General features: G+C 55.6%; 1 protein-coding gene across 5 annotated transcripts; it reads left to right on the top strand.

Annotated features, from left to right (window-relative positions):
• The first annotated feature begins 589 nt into the window (after nucleotides 1–589).
• On the top strand, nucleotides 590–15,786 carry ETV4 (ETS variant transcription factor 4). Of its 5 annotated transcripts, none has more exons than XM_012786654.2 (13): nucleotides 590–763; nucleotides 1,281–1,391; nucleotides 1,580–1,673; nucleotides 1,893–1,940; nucleotides 8,757–8,810; nucleotides 10,010–10,136; nucleotides 10,593–10,754; nucleotides 10,978–11,246; nucleotides 13,490–13,549; nucleotides 13,722–13,790; nucleotides 14,011–14,183; nucleotides 14,506–14,607; nucleotides 14,902–15,786. In XM_012786654.2, the coding sequence occupies exons 2-13, from the start codon at nucleotides 1,332–1,334 to the stop codon at nucleotides 15,124–15,126; spliced, it is 1,443 nt and encodes a 480-aa protein (XP_012642108.2). In that variant the 5' UTR covers nucleotides 590–763; nucleotides 1,281–1,331; the 3' UTR covers nucleotides 15,127–15,786. The 5 variants fall into 5 exon arrangements, with proteins under 5 accessions (XP_012642108.2, XP_012642106.2, XP_012642110.2 ...); XM_012786652.2 differs by having other exon boundaries at nucleotides 13,490–13,564; XM_012786656.2 differs by lacking the exon at nucleotides 1,281–1,391 and having other exon boundaries at nucleotides 591–763; nucleotides 13,490–13,564.
• Nucleotides 15,787–16,224: the final 438 nt, after the last annotated feature.

The following is a 16,224-nucleotide window of genomic DNA, read 5'->3' as shown; positions in this document are numbered from 1 at the left end:
GAGTGACCTCAGACCAGTCACTGTCCCTCTCTGAGCTTTCATTTTTACTGTCTGTGAGATGGAAACAATAGATCCACTTCTCTGGGTTATGGGAACGAAACGAGCACGTGGAAGCGGAGCGCTTCATAAATGCTAGTTATTATCGTTCCTCTGAGCACACAAGCCCACATGCTTTACCCCAGGGCGCACACACAGAAGTGTTCGTACTCCCACGTACACGCAGATGCACAGGGACGTGTGCAGACGCCAGCCAGAGAAGACCGCGGCGGTTCTGACCCAGAAGCGAGCCCCCAGAGAAGCCGCGGGTCCTCCGCTTCCCTCCTTTTCTCTCAGCTCTTTATGAATGAACTCCGGCCGCGAGGAGTTTATTTTTTTATGAATGGGAGCCCGAGCAGTGAATGAAGCCAAGAGCCAACCCCTACATTCTGATTGGTCCCCGCTTCTGGGAAACTCCGCCTCCCGGCTCGGCAGGGCGAGTCTCCGGATTGGCGGGCGTGCCCGGCCCTGGGGTTTCATTCACAAAAGTCAATGAAACAAAGGGAACTGGGCGGGGGGAGAGAGCGCCGAGGCCGAGGCTAAGGAAATGCACCAATCAGCTGCTCCCCCGGGCTCACAACTGTCCGCGGCGCCCGGAAAACAAGCCGGTGCGCTGGGGATGCGGGGCCGGGGCCGCCTCGCTCCGGCCTAGCCCGGCGGCCCTGGGTACGGGCCCTGGGGTACGCTCGGGACGCCCTCGGCTCCAGCACAGACGCCCCGGCCTCAGGTGAGGCTGCGGGAGGGAGAGGGAGGGACAGTGTCTGTGGTTCCCCTCCTCGCCTCCAGCGCACCACACTCACCGCCCGCCTCCGCGGATTCCAGGGCGGGGGTGGGAGGCGCTGGGATTCGGGGTTGGAGGGGGCGCCGCGGTGGGCGTGCGGTGGTGTGCGCCTCGCCCGCTCCTCCGCGCGCGCGCGCACACACACACACGCTCACACACACACGCACACATATGCACGTCTTATGTAACCGAGCCCGGGCAGAGCAGGGCTGCAGAAAGCAGAAAAGACAAGCCCGGCTCCCAGGAGCAGGTGGGACCTCTTTGGGCCCGTGGAGGGAGGGGAGTGGTGCTGGCGCACTGCCCAGCGGGCGGAAACCTCCCCATCGCCCCAGTGAGTCGGAGAAGTTTCGCCGTCGGACCCAGAGCCTCGGGACTGCCCCTCTCCGCCACCCCTCCCTGCCCCCCACCGCAGCCCTCCCGGGACGGTGTGCGAACGCAGCCCCCTCCGCACCCCTCCCCCCAGGTCTCGGCCCCCGCGCGGGGCCCCGGCCGTACGGCCGGAGGGAGCGGCCGGATGGAGCGGAGGATGAAAGGCGGATACTTGGACCAGCAAGTGCCCTACACCTTCTACAGTGTGAGCGCCGCGCCGGCCTCCACGCCTGCCCCCGCCCTGCACCCAGCTCCTGCCCTCCCCACAGCCCCGTCCCCGTTGTCCCAGCGGCGTCCTGGACTGCCCCGCCCCTGAGTCACCCGGGACCCCAACCCAGCCCTCCAGACTAGGCGCCTCTGGGTGACTCGGGGTCGTTCTCCCCCTCCTCTCAGAAATCGCCCGGAAATGGGAGCTTGCGCGAAGCGCTGACGGTCCCGCTGGGGAAGCTCATGGACCCGGGCTCCTTGCCGCCCCCCGACTCCGAAGGTAAAGAGCCAGGGAGACGAACCGCGACCCTCCCACACACACACCCTTAGGGCCGATCCTGGAATCCCTGCCCGTTTCCCAAGAAGACTCTTCCTCCGAGGGACGCTGGTCGTCCTTCTTGGCCCTTTTCCCCAAGGGAGGACTCTCCAGGACTTGCCCGGGCTCCCCTTCTCTCACCATCCCTCCCCTCACCTCCCAATTCCATTATTCACCCCCCAGATCTCTTCCAGGATCTAAGTCACTTCCAGGAGACGTGGCTCGCCGAAGGTGAGTAGTTTTGTGACCTTTTCCATCATCAGGGGCTGGGGGTTCTCTAGCCTTCAGTATTCCGACATTGCCCACTTCCCTGCCCCGCCTCCCACCCTCAAGGAATATCCAAGGCCCCCTCCCCATGTCCCTTGCCTCTCCGCTCCTCCACGCCCAGCGTGGACACTTAAATTGATATTTATTTTCTCTGCCCTGAGCCAGGCTTGTGTAACTAGGCCCGGGGATGAATCAGACCATTGTGTGGGGTATTTGCTTATTTGAATGGAACTTGGCCTCAGGCCCATTTTCCTGGTTGAAATTTTCACTTGCAAAGTTTGTTTTGCAGGAGCTACCAGGCCTAGGTGTGCGTTGGGGTGTTTCTGGGGGAGAGCAGTGAGGGATGGGGAGGATGAAGAGGAGCGCTTAGTTCCTTACCTATCTCCAGGAGGTGCCAAAACATTGATACTTATCCCCGTGGCTTCTCTTCTTCCCAACCCTTAGCGCCAATTTACTGTCCAAGCCAAAAGAACAACAAAAGTTTAAATCTTTTCTGCAGCCCTTTGGCACTGAGGGCCCTGGGCTCCCTCCACAAATAGTCTTGATTGTAATTCTAATGGCAACTGTCCTCCCTCCTCCAGCCCTCCTGAATGCCTCCCCCACCCAGGCTCAATCCCCCTTCCTGTGTGCTGGGGCGTTAGCTGAGGGCTGGCTGGGGTGGGGTCAGTGACTGGATCTATTCTGGGTGGGGAAGTGTGTTCTGGGGGGGGGTCTCTCGGTTGGATTCATTGGTGTGTTTTGCTGGGACCTTTGGGTGTCCCTGGTGGGGCTCCAGGTCGGAGGCATAATGGTGTTTTCAGCAGTCTCAACAGAGAAGGGTTAACCACCCCTATCTTAGGGTCCCTTTATTTTAATACTTTGAAAACTGAGAAACTGAAACACTAGGAACCCCTTTTTGTGGCCATTTCTCTTTCCTAAGATCTCCCCATCCGTCCACCCTCGGTATTTTTCTTTGGTAATTTTTTTAAAGTTCCAGTCCAGCTCCTCTGGAACCCTCTGTAGGAGCTTAGAGCAGAAGCAAAAGATCTCTAACTAGATCCTTGGAGCCAGGGTAGGTCTGGTCTGTGTCGCCCACTATGGAACCCCAAAAATGTATATGTTGACAGCATGACTATTTAGCATAGGCCAAGCACTCAAGGCCAGCACATTAATTTTGTGCAATTAATGGCTGAATGGCTTGGTGGGTGCAGGAGGAAGCTGGAGATTCCGGAGGGCATTGCGTGCATCTTCTCAACTCTGCGAGTCCTGGGCCCAGCTCCGAACTGTCCGCCCATCCTCCTCCTAAGGTTCCGGAGCTGAAGAACGCAGAGGTGTCAGTTTCCAGGGTCTCTCAAAGACTTCCTTTCCCAACGCCTTATTTCTGCCCAGCTCACCAGGCTCCTTTCCTTGTCTGTCATCTGAAGGTCCCCACAGTGGGAGCTAGGAGTGGGCTCAGGTTGGCATTTTGGCAGCAGCTGGTCCATTTGTGCCTGGGTTTGCAATGGGAGGGGGAGGAAAATGCTCTCATCTCTCAACCTTGAAAGCCCCACCCCTTGGCCGTGAGTCTGGAGATGGTACGTGTGTCTGTCTGCATGTGTCAGTGTGACAGCGTGTGCATGTGCGAGTGTGTGTTACATGCTGCTGCCCTGGGAGTCCCTGTACATTTAAATCCAGTGGGTGGGGAGGTGGGGGTGGGGATTGCAAGGCGGAGGGGGGGGCGCTAGGAGCTCCTTGGTTCCCTCTCCTTCCTTCTGAGGGAGCAGCTCAGGTTCCCAGCTGGCGATGGCCGGCCAGGCCTGAGGGGGGATGCTGAGGCCGCTTGCTCCTTCTCATTCTCTCTGCGGAGACAGATGCAGCTGCCGGGGCCCTGTCCCCCTGCACCATCCCAGCACCACCCCAGCCTCCTCTCCTGCCTCTTCCCACCAGGTCAGTGTCCCCAGCAGCCCAGAGGGAGCTTTGGGGTGGCAGGGAGGGACAAGCTCCTTTGGAAACTTGCCAGCTGTGGGGCGCATCAGGAGGGATGGGGGCCAGAGCCTGACCTCCCTCCCTGGGCTTGGTTCCTTCCACAGCCCCAATGTCCTTGTAGTGTGGGTGGGGCTGTGAAGATTTGGCATTTGAGGGATGCCCAGGTTGGACCCGGACAGGTATAGAGAGACACCGATGCGGTTGCGGTTTCAGTGTCGTGTGTCTGGGCGTTGGGGGTGAACGAGAGTGGGGCTCTGTAGAGGCAGCTCATATATCTTTGGGGTTGGGGTTTTTCTGGGGGACAGAGGGGAATGAAATGAGGCTAGTAGGCTATGAGGGCGTGTCTGACGCCAGGGTGCCTGGGATCTGTTGAGGTGTTGGAGAAAGGATCAAGCTGCTACAGGGAGACCCAGGCTCAGGCAGGCTGAGCCCAGGAAGTGTGTGGCTATGGCAAAGATGTGCTGGTTCTGGTCTAGTGTTCCTGTCCGGGCATGTCAGGAGCCCTAAACCCCCCGGGAACAATGGCTTTGTGGTCTATTTGGTAGTAAGGACTATTGACTCTGGGCCATGTATGTCCTTTGCATGAGGCTGGGGTCTGTGGCTTTCCAGAAACCCTGTACATGGCTTGCAGAGGTCCTGGGTCCCTGCGACACTGTGTATAAATTGTCGGGGGTGCACCACACGCAGAGGTGTATGGATTTTTCTAGGAAGAGAATGATCCATGGCTTTCATCAGATTCTCGAAGGGATAGGTCTGTGCTCCGCTATCACAGGAATCACCGCCCCCACCCTCCCCCAAGGGTCCCACCCTCACCCCTTGCCCTTTGGCTTTTTCCTGTCATATTGGTGGGTCCCAAAAGAGACCCCTTGAGTGGAGGGTGTGCGTGGAGGGGTATGTCACCGTGTGCTGCCGTGTGACCACAAGAGTGAAGTGAAAGGAATTAGGGTGTGTGCATCCCCAAACGCGTGAATCTGTGGGCGCTCCCTGTGCCTCCGCTCGTCTGTGGGGAGAGATGAGGTTAGTCCCCTCTCGAGCCTTTCCTAGCTACAGTGCCGCCTTCTCCATCTTTCTGTCTCTTCCCCTTCTAGAAGGCTCCTGGGGACAAATGTCCCCTCCACAGACAGAGAACTGGTTCCTTCCAGTACAGAGGCTGCCAGGGTGGGGGTGGGGTGAGGGTGGGAGAAGAGGCCAGCAGTGACACAATGAGCCGAGGCTCTGGAGAAAGCCTCCACCCCTTCACCTTGCAGTGGGACCCTGGGGAGAAGGTGACAGGGCATGTATGATGTGGGCGGGCGGCTACCCTAAGGTGGATCTCACTGCTTCTGTGATTTAACCTTCCAATTCTTTTGGAGCCCAGCTTGGGAGGCCTCCAAGCCCCTCCTCTTCTTTTACTGATCTCCGTGTTGGAGGGACAGTCTCTAAAATTCTCTGTCCCTGGGCATTTTGCTGGCTTGGCACATTTCCCACCCCCTCCTTAATCATCTGCCTTATCCCCAGGCAGATCAACTCCACGTTAGTGCCAGGATGAAGCTGGGGACAGACCCTGGCACACTAGCTTGGCAGCCAAAACTCAGCCAAGTCAACAAATAAATAGAGAGTGGTATACACTCAAGACCAAACATGGTAATTAAAAAATTCTCTTGCTCTCCAGGAACTCGAGGCTCTGAGTTTCGACTTCTAGCCTTGTTGACAGTCTCTGGGTGACTGAGGGCCCTGGACTACCCCTTTGGGACAAGGCCAGTGTTTGGGGGAGGCTTGAGCGGGGACAGATTCTCCTAGCTCTGGGGACAGAGGATGGCACCACCTGTTTTGGGGTGAGATCTGCGTGCTGGGGGCGGTGGACTCCTCTGGGACTGCTGGGCATTTGGTTCCGGTCACCCCTCAGGCCTGTGCCAGGAGGAAAGGCAAGATGACCCCTAGGGCTCTATGCTCCCCAGAGCCAGTGAGCCGGTGACGCCAGTAGGAGACGCCCCCAGCCCATTACTTCAATGGAAACTGTCAGTTAATGAGGCCCCAGGAGTGGGCCCAGAGTACATCAGCGTCAGCCACCCCCTCCAGTTGTGCACCCCCCGCCCTTGGGACCCTCCTTGCATGGGTAGCAGGGAGGGAAATGTGACCCACTCTGCTGCTGTCACCACCTTCCAACCATCTTTGGGGGTGTCACCTGGGAATGGGCACAGCAGGGATGAGGGGACTGGGCCTTGCACCCCTGGGCAGCTGAGCGGATTTTGCCTCCTTCTGTTTATCTAATGCTTCCCCCAAATGCCTGTTCTTAAGGGCCACCAGGTGCTGGCCCTACAGTGGGCCTGTGGAATGGGAGTCTCGGGGAGGAGACTGGGAATCTGTTTCTAACTGTGTCCAGGCGATCCTTGAATCAGGACAGTCTTTAGACGGCTGCCTTTGTGTCGGGCTCCTGACAAGATGTGTGCCAGCTGTGTGTGTGTTTGTTTTGGCCAAGGGACTTCATGTCCCACGGATTGATTTGATTTATTTAATCACTTTAGAGTTGTATTACGTTGACTCGTCATAAGTTCTCCATTAGCTGCCAGGGGCTCCAGATCCGTAAACTCCCTCTCCCCGATCTCTCCGTCAAGAAATCAACTAACTCTAAACCTATATTTAAAAGCATTTGGCACCTCGGATATTTAAAGCAAGTCGGTGAAGAATCTTCCGGCCAGGCAACTTATCACAACCTAAAATATCCCCATCCCCGTAAGCTGTGCTTTCCCAGAGAGGACCTGCCTCTAGTGTTACCTCGGTGTGCTGCGAGGGGGGAGCCCAGGGTGAGGGAAGGGCTGGCCGAGGACAAGGGGTCATTGTGTGTTTGTTCACATAGTCAACGAATAATGCATTGAGTGTCTGCTCTAAGCCAGACCCTGTTCTGGGTGCTGGGGGGTCAGATGAACAAGACAGATGAAGCTCTTGCCCTCACAGAGCTTAACGTTCTGGTGGAGGAGATGGACAATAAAGACATAAACATAAATTAATAAGTTCAGGCTGGGCGGGGTGGCTCATGCCTGTAAGCCTAGCACTCTGGGAGGCTAAGTCAGGAGGATTGCTTGAGGTCAGGAGTTCAAGACCAGCCTGAGTAAGAGTGAGACACCATCTCTACAAAAAATAAAAAAAAATTAGCCGGGCATGGTGGCACATGTCTGTAGTCCCAGCCGCTTGGGAGGCTGAGAGGAGGATCATTTGAGCCCAGGAGTTTGAGGTTCAGTGAGCTATGATTAGCCAGGGAGACAGAGAAAAGTAAAGAAAAAGAAACAAAAAGCAACAATAAGAACAAAATAAAAATAAACAATAAGTTCAGGGGGCTATGTGCTAGGAAAAATATCAAAGAGATGGGGTAGAAAGCCGGGAGGGACCGCTTTGGTCTGGGTGGTCAGAGGAGGCCTCATGAGAGATGTCACAGCATGAGCTAAGACCTTGATGGCCAGAAAGAAAGGTCAGGCAGGGATCTGGAGCTGAGGGAGCAGCCCGGCAGGTTTGAGAATAGAAAGGACCAGGGCACTGGAGGGCCACAGTCAAGGAGAGGCAGGTCAGAGAGGTAGGCGAGGCTAAGGGAAGGAGTTTGGATCTCATGCTTAAGCAAGAGAGAGAGAAGTGATTCAATTTCTGTTGTAAAAAGATCACTCTGACAGCTACATGCAGAGCAACGGACTGTGGGAGGTGAGAGTGGAAGTAGGGATTTGGGATAAGAGGCTGTGGCTGAAATTCAAGTAAGAGCCATGAAGCCTCGGCCTAGGGGAGGCAGAGGAGGTGGGGTGTGTGTCTGTCCAGGGCTAGGGCTGTGGAGGTGCTGTCCTGCCATCTCACCAGCCATTCTCTAGGGGTTTCATCCATCAGTTTCCCCATTGTCTAATGTGAGAAGTCTCCAGGGAATGAGAGTCCAATCTCCTTGAGCTATAAGTTCCTTTGCTTCACCTTAGAACCACTCTGTTCCCAGGCTATCAGGAAGTTCCTCTCAGTGTCTACCCTCTCCCTTTCTGCTGTGATCTATTTATTTTTGAGAGAGGGGCAAAAGGGGCAAAGTCTCCGGGATCAAGGAGGTATTCAGCTGTGCAAGAAGGCTGCCTCTGGGAGGCCAAGATAAGAACTAGAAATTGGAGTCCGATGTCCAGCTCAGGACCACGGATGAGCTGCTGTTCTTAGTTTCCCTGCCTGTTCCCAAACCCAGACTCACCCGCCCTGGCGCCCTGGGAGAGCCCCTCATAGCTCCAAGCTTGGGAAGCCTCCCCTCCCCAGCTGCACATCAGGGCTGAGACACCTGTGTGCCCGGCCAATGTAGGATGTGCCTTCTACAAGGGTCCCCAGCCCCTAGCCTCCCGCTCTCTCACTGTCATCCTCTTTCCCCCTCTTGAATGTCCCTCTGTCCTCCATTCCATCTCCTTTCCCAGGCTCTAGAACTCTTGTACATCTCAGAATCACCTGGGAGGGCGTGTAAAATACAGATTCCTGGGGCCAACTTAGAATCGCCCCCATGTGATTCCAAACACTCTTTGTAATGCCTGCCCAGCCCAGAGGTGACTCTGCCCTGAGCTCCGAGGGAGCTTTGTAAACTCTGAGGGGTGGAGCTGTTTTCCTTTCAGAAAAATGGAGGAAATAAAGACAAAGCATCTAGGAAGACTCTGGAATCTGCTCAGACAGGTTCTGAGATGCCGTCTTCTCTACTGGGTCTTAGTGGAGCGCAGACTGGAGGGCACTAGGACCTGGGTGGAGCTGCCGTCGGTCTAAGGAGGGCTGTTGTCCCCTTCTGGGCTGGCTGCAGTAAAGGTGTCTCCCAGGGGCCTCCAGCCAGGGCCCCCACCCAGACTCACTGCTGACCTCTCTCTGCAGCTCAGGTACCAGACAGTGATGAGCAGTTCGTTCCTGATTTCCATTCAGAAAACTGTGAGTAGAGGGCTCGGGGGAGAGGGGCTGGGGCAGGGAAGGGCAGGAAGCCAGGCTGGAAGGTCAGCTTGTTCTCCCCTAGAGAAATAGGGAAGGGGCTCTCAGGGCTCTCCATCCTTGGGCTTGGTCTCAAAGACCAGGGCAGCAACTGGGAGGTGAAGACCTTGGCTCAAATCTGGGGCTTGCCCTGTCCTAGCTGTGTGACCTCAGAACAGTCACCATTTCCTTATCTCTGAAGTGAGGGGCTTGGGCCAGCTTCCCAGGGTCCCATTCTAATGTTCTAAGTTACTTTCATGTAACTGGTGGCGATTTTGCCCACCCCCCCCCAGGAGACATTTGGTGATGTCTATAGACATTTTTGATTGTCACCACTGAAGGCAGGTGTTACTGGCCTCTGGGAAGAGCCAGAGATGCTGCTAAAAACATTGTACGATGCTCAGACAGCCCCTCACAATATAAACAACTCTCTGGCCTAAATGTCAGTAGTGCCACTATTGAGAAACCCTGCTTTAGTGTCAGATGGTCTGCTCTCAACTGTCTTCACCAGTGACATGAAACAGGGCACAAAGAATTTAAAACAGCAGAGAGAGAACAGTTGGTCACAAACAGGGTGTTTGACTGGGCTGCAGTCAGCTGGAATCTGACTCACTCTGGCTTGGAAACGACTGCCCCTGGGCCTGGTGGCAGGAGTTTGAGAACCCAGCAGGGGCCACAGGAAGGGCCAGTGTTCTTCACAGATAACTAGGAGCCGGGTATCACGTTATTCAGCTGACGTTCAAGTGGGCTAATACCCAACCTTAACCAGAAAAAGAAAGACTCTTTATATCCCCCATATCCAAAACCATTTTTCTCCCTTGGAATTTTCCAGGGCACTCAGGAAAGCCACAGGCCCTCGTTTGGAGGTGCTCACTCCTACAAAGGTGTTTGCTGGGGTTTGTGGTTGCATTAAATGTCGAACTTAAGACAGTTTCTTTGGTTCATGTTGGACATGAGCCTGATGTATAAAACTAGACATAATGTAAACAGCCAACATGTTCGTAAAAGTGTCTAACTACGGATCCCAGAACACTGATGTCCAGAAAGGGGTGGGGGCTGTTCAGTCACCCTGCTGGTCCTCAAAGAGCAGAAGGTGTCAAGACGCCCTGCCTGCCTCTTCTGTGACATGCTGTGGCCTTGCTCTGTCCCCTCCACCCCCGCAGTAGCTTTCCACAGCCCCACCACCAGGATCAAGAAGGAGCCCCAGAGTCCCCGCACTGACCCGGCCCTGTCCTGCAGCAGGAAGCCGCCACTCCCCTACCACCATGGCGAGCAGTGCCTTTATTCCAGGTGAGTCCCTGTAAGGGTGTCAGGAGGAGGGAGGCAGGGAGGTGCCCATGAGCAGAGGCAGCAGTGGAGATGCAAGTTAGACAACAGAAAGGACTTCCTAGCCCCTGTAAGGGAGCACTACAGCCAAGGATTTCCTCTACGTGGTCAGGATGGGAAATGCAGCAGCGGGCCTCAGGGACTTGAGTTAAGGCCAGGGCAGGGTGTTTCCACCAGGAGGCCCACTGTCCCGCTCAAACCAGTTGCTCTGAGCTAGGGAAAGGCGTTCTCAAGATTAGGCCCCGTTTCAGAATCAAATAAGAGAGAAAAAGAATTCACTAGGGGCTGAGTCTGTGGCTCCTGCCATTCCCTTCTCAGCCACATCTGAGCTTCCCTCTCCTATAATCCCTGGGGTGAAAGGGATCAAAGATGCTCCCCAGCCTCTCTGCCCTCTCACTCCCGTCTCTCCCTCAACTCCAGTGCCTATGACCCCCCCAGACAAATCGCCATCAAGTCCCCTGCCCCTGGTGCCCCTGGACAGTCGCCCCTGCAGCCCTTTCCCCGGGCAGAACAACGGAGTTTCCTGAGATCCTCCAGCACCTCCCAGCCCCACCCTGGTCATGGGTACCTCGGGGAACACAGGTAAGGAGATGGGGAGACCCACCCACCTGTGGGCAAGGGCTCATCAGTTTTTCCTCAAACCCTGAGTATTCTCCATGGAGACCTGGCACAGGGAGCAGGGAGGGAGGAAGGGATGCTGACATCCATTGCCCCAGAGCCCCCTCTGCAAGCCTGAGAGTGACAAGCTTGAGGAGGGGTTAATTTAAGATTCTCTTCTTTTCCTTCTTCATCCAATCACATCCAGCTCCGTCTTCCAGCAGCCCCTGGACATGTGCCACTCCTTCACATCTTCTCCGGGAGGGGGCCGGGAGCCCCTTCCAGCCCCCTACCAACACCAGCTGTCGGAGCCCTGCCCACCCTACCCCCAGCAGAGCTTCAAGCAGGAATACCATGACCCGCTGTACGAACAGGCGGGCCAGCCAGCCGTAGGCCAGGCTGGGGTCAATGGGCACAGGTACCCAGGGGCGGGGGTGGTGATCAAACAGGAGCAGACAGACTTCGCCTACGACTCAGGTAAGAGACTCTCCTGGGGATGGGGCCGGCACTAAGTCATGTTTGTGGGCTTGCCAGGTGGCATGTGATCAAGTGAAGCCATTAAGCCTAGAACATCTCCCCATGAGTTTTTTTTTTTTTTTTTTTTTTTTTTTGAGACAGAGTCTCGCTTTGTTGCCCAGGCTAGAGTGAGTGCCGTGGCGTCAGCCTAGCTCACAGCAACCTCAAACTCCTGGGCTCGAGTGATCCTTCTGCCTCAGCCTCCCGGGTAGCTGGGACTACAGGCATGCGCCACCATGCCCGGCTAATTTTTTATATATATATCAGTTGGCCAATTAATTTCTTTCTATTTATAGTAGAGACGGGGTCTCGCTCTTGCTCAGGCTGGTTTCGAACTCCTGACCTTGAGCAATCCGCCCGCCTCGGCCTCCCAAGAGCTAGGATTACAGGCGTGAGCCACAGCGCCCGGCCTCCCCATGAGTTTTTAACCTTCCCATACGTTTACCAGTTCACATATCCAGCCCACCCACCCACTTTTTCCCCATAAATTTAAAAAGGAATGGTCATTTTTCTATTAGCAAACTTATATTCAAATAAAAAGATAAGGGGGCTGTAGATCCTGCCCTTGGGTAACTTGTGACTCAATAGGAAAGTTAAGGCATTGCTTTGTATTTAACAGGTGTTTGAGGTTTTAATTACTTACTAAGACCAAATTACTGTGCCAGGAACATGAATGTTGGAGTTAGAGGATATTAAATACAAAGATGCATAGCATATGTCTTTGGTCCCTATCCCCACTGAAGTTTAAAAATACAAAGGGGTTGAATGAAGAGAAACATGAACTTGAAACTAGCCAGGCTCATCATTCCTACTAGCTCCCAGCAAGAACACAGGGTTAATGTGTGGTTTCCACTTCCTGTTAAAGCCTCCCAGTGATTGGGTGACCCATCACCCTGTCTAAAGCTGGGTACCAGAAGTAAGGACTGCTTTAAATTCTAGCTCCACCTGGCTGCTGACCAGAGTCGAGGTGCACTCAGCCATGCTCATAAATAGTTACAGTTCAAGGCCCCAAGTGCAGAGGGAGGACCATTCTCAGGAAGGACCCAGAAAACCCTGCCTTCTCTTCTTTCCTCCGGGCTTCTGTAACACGGTTGTTATCCCCAAATCTGAGTTCATGTGCAAAATTGCATTAGAAAAATAAATTAAGAGATTAGAGTAGGCTCAGGGTGGCTAGGATTTTAGAATTTCTCTTTCCTGGTGCCCACACTCTCAAACCCTGCCCCAGTGAGAACCGGATGGGTGCTGCTGTCCTCAAACCTGGGGCACAAGCCTGAGCCAGGCTTGGCAGTGAGATGGAGAGAGGAGGAGGGAGGCACTCTTGCCGCTGACCTTCAAAGGCCGTAGACCGGAGGGGATCGTGTTACATGCCCTTGAACTCCTGCCCCTCCCCCTCAGCTTCTTGAATGGAGTCAGGAATTCCATTCACAAAATGGAGGCATGAATGAGCCCACCCTCCCGCCTCCTCCCAGAGGTGTCGGGTTTCACCATCTCCTCTTTCATAGGTGGGAGTGGAGGGGGGAGGGCGGGAAGGGGCTGGAACTTCAACGGGTGGCTTCACACAGCCGACTCCCCGAGGTGGAGCGGGGAGGTTTCTATCCTATGGAATGGAACGAAATGCAGTGGAATGTGCTTTGCTGTTAAACCTGAAAACACACAGTCTAATGCCCAATGCCTGTTCCCCAGAAGCAGGCAGGCGCACACTCTCTCTGTCTCTGTCCCTTTCTCTGTCACACATACACACACACACACACACACACACACACACACACACACACACACACACACACAGGCACAGGACTGGGAACCTGACCTGCTGACCGGACATTTGCCCATTCCGAGGGAGTCTTAGGCGTGGACACTGAGCCCTTTCCCCGGAGGTTCATCTCACCCCCCCTCCTCCCCCTGAACTCACAGGAAACAGCTGCTCCCTGGAATCTTGGGCCTTGTGGAACAGCTTGCCCAGCCCCAGCTGCTGCCAGCCATGCCCTCCGCCTCAGCCCTCACACCGAGGGGCTCAAGCCTCAGACTCCCTCTGGGAGAACTTCCCCTGGGGTTTGGTGGTGGGCAGGCAACTGGGAAAAGAACAGTGGCCCGGAAAGCAGGCTGGCAGGAAGAACTTGGTGAATGTGTGTAGGACTTCCTCCTGCCCTGCCCCCCCAGCTCCACACCAGCCACTTGTAACATCACTCTTTCTTCCCCCACAGATGTCACCGGGTGTGCGTCAATGTACCTCCACACAGAGGGCTTCTCCGGGCCCTCTCCAAGTGATGGGGCCATGGGTAAGGCAGCCCCCTCCTGCCCCTACCAAGCCCTCTAGGTTGGGGGAGGGAGCCCTGCCATGAGGGAGGCTCTCCCTGGCCAGGAGTCCCTCTGGACTCCTTGGGGTCTCATATCAGTGAAACCCCAGATCTGAGCACCCCCAACTTCCTCCACAAGGCTATGGCTATGAGAAACCTCTGCGACCATTCCCAGATGATGTCTGCGTTGTCCCTGAGAAATTTGAAGGTCAGAGAAGTGGCTGTTCGTGGGAGGGCCAGGGTCTTATCCATGCCCTCTGACTGCCTCCCTGTAGGAATCGCTTGACATTTCATTTTGTTTCCAGAGGGTGGGACACATGGGAAAGGGCCTGGAGAGACCCCTTGGGGAAACCCCTGGGGAGAGGGGAGGCGGTTGCTTGGGGACCTGAGGATATAAACCTCAGGCCTCCTATTTCCGTGTTCCCCAGGAGACATCAAGCAGGAAGGGGTTGGCGCATTCAGAGAGGGGCCACCCTACCAGCGCCGGGGTGCCTTGCAGCTGTGGCAGTTTCTGGTGGCCCTGTTGGATGACCCAACGAATGCCCATTTCATTGCCTGGACGGGCCGGGGGATGGAGTTCAAGCTGATTGAGCCTGAGGAGGTGGGCCTCCTAGATGTCCCCACCCCTCCTCACCATCCCCTGCCGGCCCCGGGGGATGAGAGAACCTGGGAAATGGTGGCACATGCCCTCACCACCATCCTTGCTTTACCTAACCTGAATCCTTGCCACACCTGAGTCTGTGGGCCGGCGCTTAGTTGTAAGGCTGGCTTGGCACTTTGTTTTGTTTCGTTGTTTTACTTACTCTTAATCTCATGCCAGATTAAGCACTTGGCACCAAGGCTCTCAAGTGCTCTTTCTGGCCTGCCCCCTACTTTTCCTCTGCTGAGGTAGCATCTCCACCTCAAAACTGCTTTGTCCCCAGGTCGCCAGGCTCTGGGGCATCCAGAAGAACCGGCCGGCCATGAATTATGACAAGCTGAGCCGCTCGCTCCGATACTATTATGAGAAAGGCATCATGCAGAAGGTTGGGGACTGAGGGTCCGGGACAAGAGGGTGGGGACAGTGGCTATGGGAAGGTGATGCAGAAGAGGGTCAGGAAAGTGTTTCTCAGCAAGTTTATAGAAGCAGATAAGGAGCCAGTCAGCAAGACAAGAAACTGTGGACAACCCAAGGTCCCCTCTCCCAAAAAAGTGCTAAGCAGTAACGGAAAGGCCCAAAGCATGGAGAGGTCGAGAAGGGAAGTGAGCAAGTCTGCCTGGGCCAGTAGGAAGGCTGCATCCCTCACCCTGGGTCGACCAGCCCCTCTCTCTTCCCGTAGGTGGCTGGTGAGCGTTACGTGTACAAGTTTGTGTGCGAGCCTGAGGCCCTCTTCTCCCTGGCCTTCCCGGACAATCAGCGTCCGGCTCTCAAGGCTGAGTTTGACCGGCCGGTCAGTGAGGAGGACACGGTCCCTTTGTCCCACTTGGACGAGAGCCCCGCCTACCTCCCAGAGCTGGCTGGCCCTGCCCAGCCCTTTGGCCCCAAGGGTGGCTACTCCTATTAGCCCCCAGCGGCTGCTCCCCTGCCACAGACGGGTGCTGCCCTGTGTACATACAGATGAATTCGGGGAAACCTTCACTTGGAAACCCATGACGTCTCCGGGGCAGATCTCCACTGTCCCGTCAGGCTGCTCCCCAGAGTCACTGGAAAGGAAAAGTGGAGAAAGGGCAAGTCTAAAGGTGGCATCTCAGGACTCCCTGGGGGTTCCCCTTTGCCCTGGGGAGTTCAGCTCAGCCTCGTCCCAGGTTCTGCTTAGAGGCCCGAGCTTCACTCCCTTTTCCCAACCACAGAGAACAAGAGTTTGTTGTGTTCCAGGGGACACAGAAGGAGCTTCCCTATTTTATCCTGGCAGGGGGGTGAGGGGGTTCATTGAGCTCCCCAGATCCTCCACTGTGGGGAGACTGAAGCCTTGAACTCTGCACTCTGCCCCAAGCTGTGGCCCTGGGGGGCCTCAGTTGTCAGTTCTTGGTGCTCTGTTCCCAGAGGCAGGGGGAGGGTGAAGGAAGGAACCTGGGATGGAGCATGCTGGGTGGAGGTAGGGAGAGATGGGTCCCTGCTCCAAGGGGCCCTGGCCTCCCCTCTACCTTCGCCTAGGCCCAAGCCTGGGGTTCTAATTCTACTTCCATCACACCTGCCAGACCTTAATAAAAGCGCCTGCTTCTCCTGTTAGTTCTCCTGTGTCCTATTTGCTGTCATGGAGGAGGGACCTGGGGTGGAAGAGCTCTGGCCTTGGGGGCAGCTAACTGGTTTGGAGCCTGGCCCTGATACTTCCTATGTGGATTTAGAGAAAGGAAGCTCCCCTTTGACTTTGTTTTTCCTCTAAAAAAATGGGCCTAATGATAACCTGCTCTTCTACCTCCTAGGATTAGTGTGGGAATTCAGAAATGATGGATAGCACCCGTGGGCCACCTTCAGGGTGGTTCCTGCAGTGATCTCCCTGCCCATGAGGGGCGGGTGGGCTACTGAGCTGCAAGGCCCTCCCTCCTGGGGTTTCCTCACACGGAGTTTTGGTCTTTGGCTCCTGTGATCCTAGAGCATCTAAGTCCCATGACCATGCTGCTCCACGTGTAACCCAACTGTGTGTTCTCCCTCCCACCCCTGC

This window comes from Microcebus murinus, chromosome 18 (genome assembly GCF_040939455.1).
Source record: "Microcebus murinus isolate Inina chromosome 18, M.murinus_Inina_mat1.0, whole genome shotgun sequence".
Lineage (NCBI taxonomy): Eukaryota > Metazoa > Chordata > Mammalia > Primates > Cheirogaleidae > Microcebus > Microcebus murinus.
The sequence above is the reverse complement of the archived record's forward strand: the minus strand, read 5'-3'. Positions and strand labels throughout refer to the sequence as shown.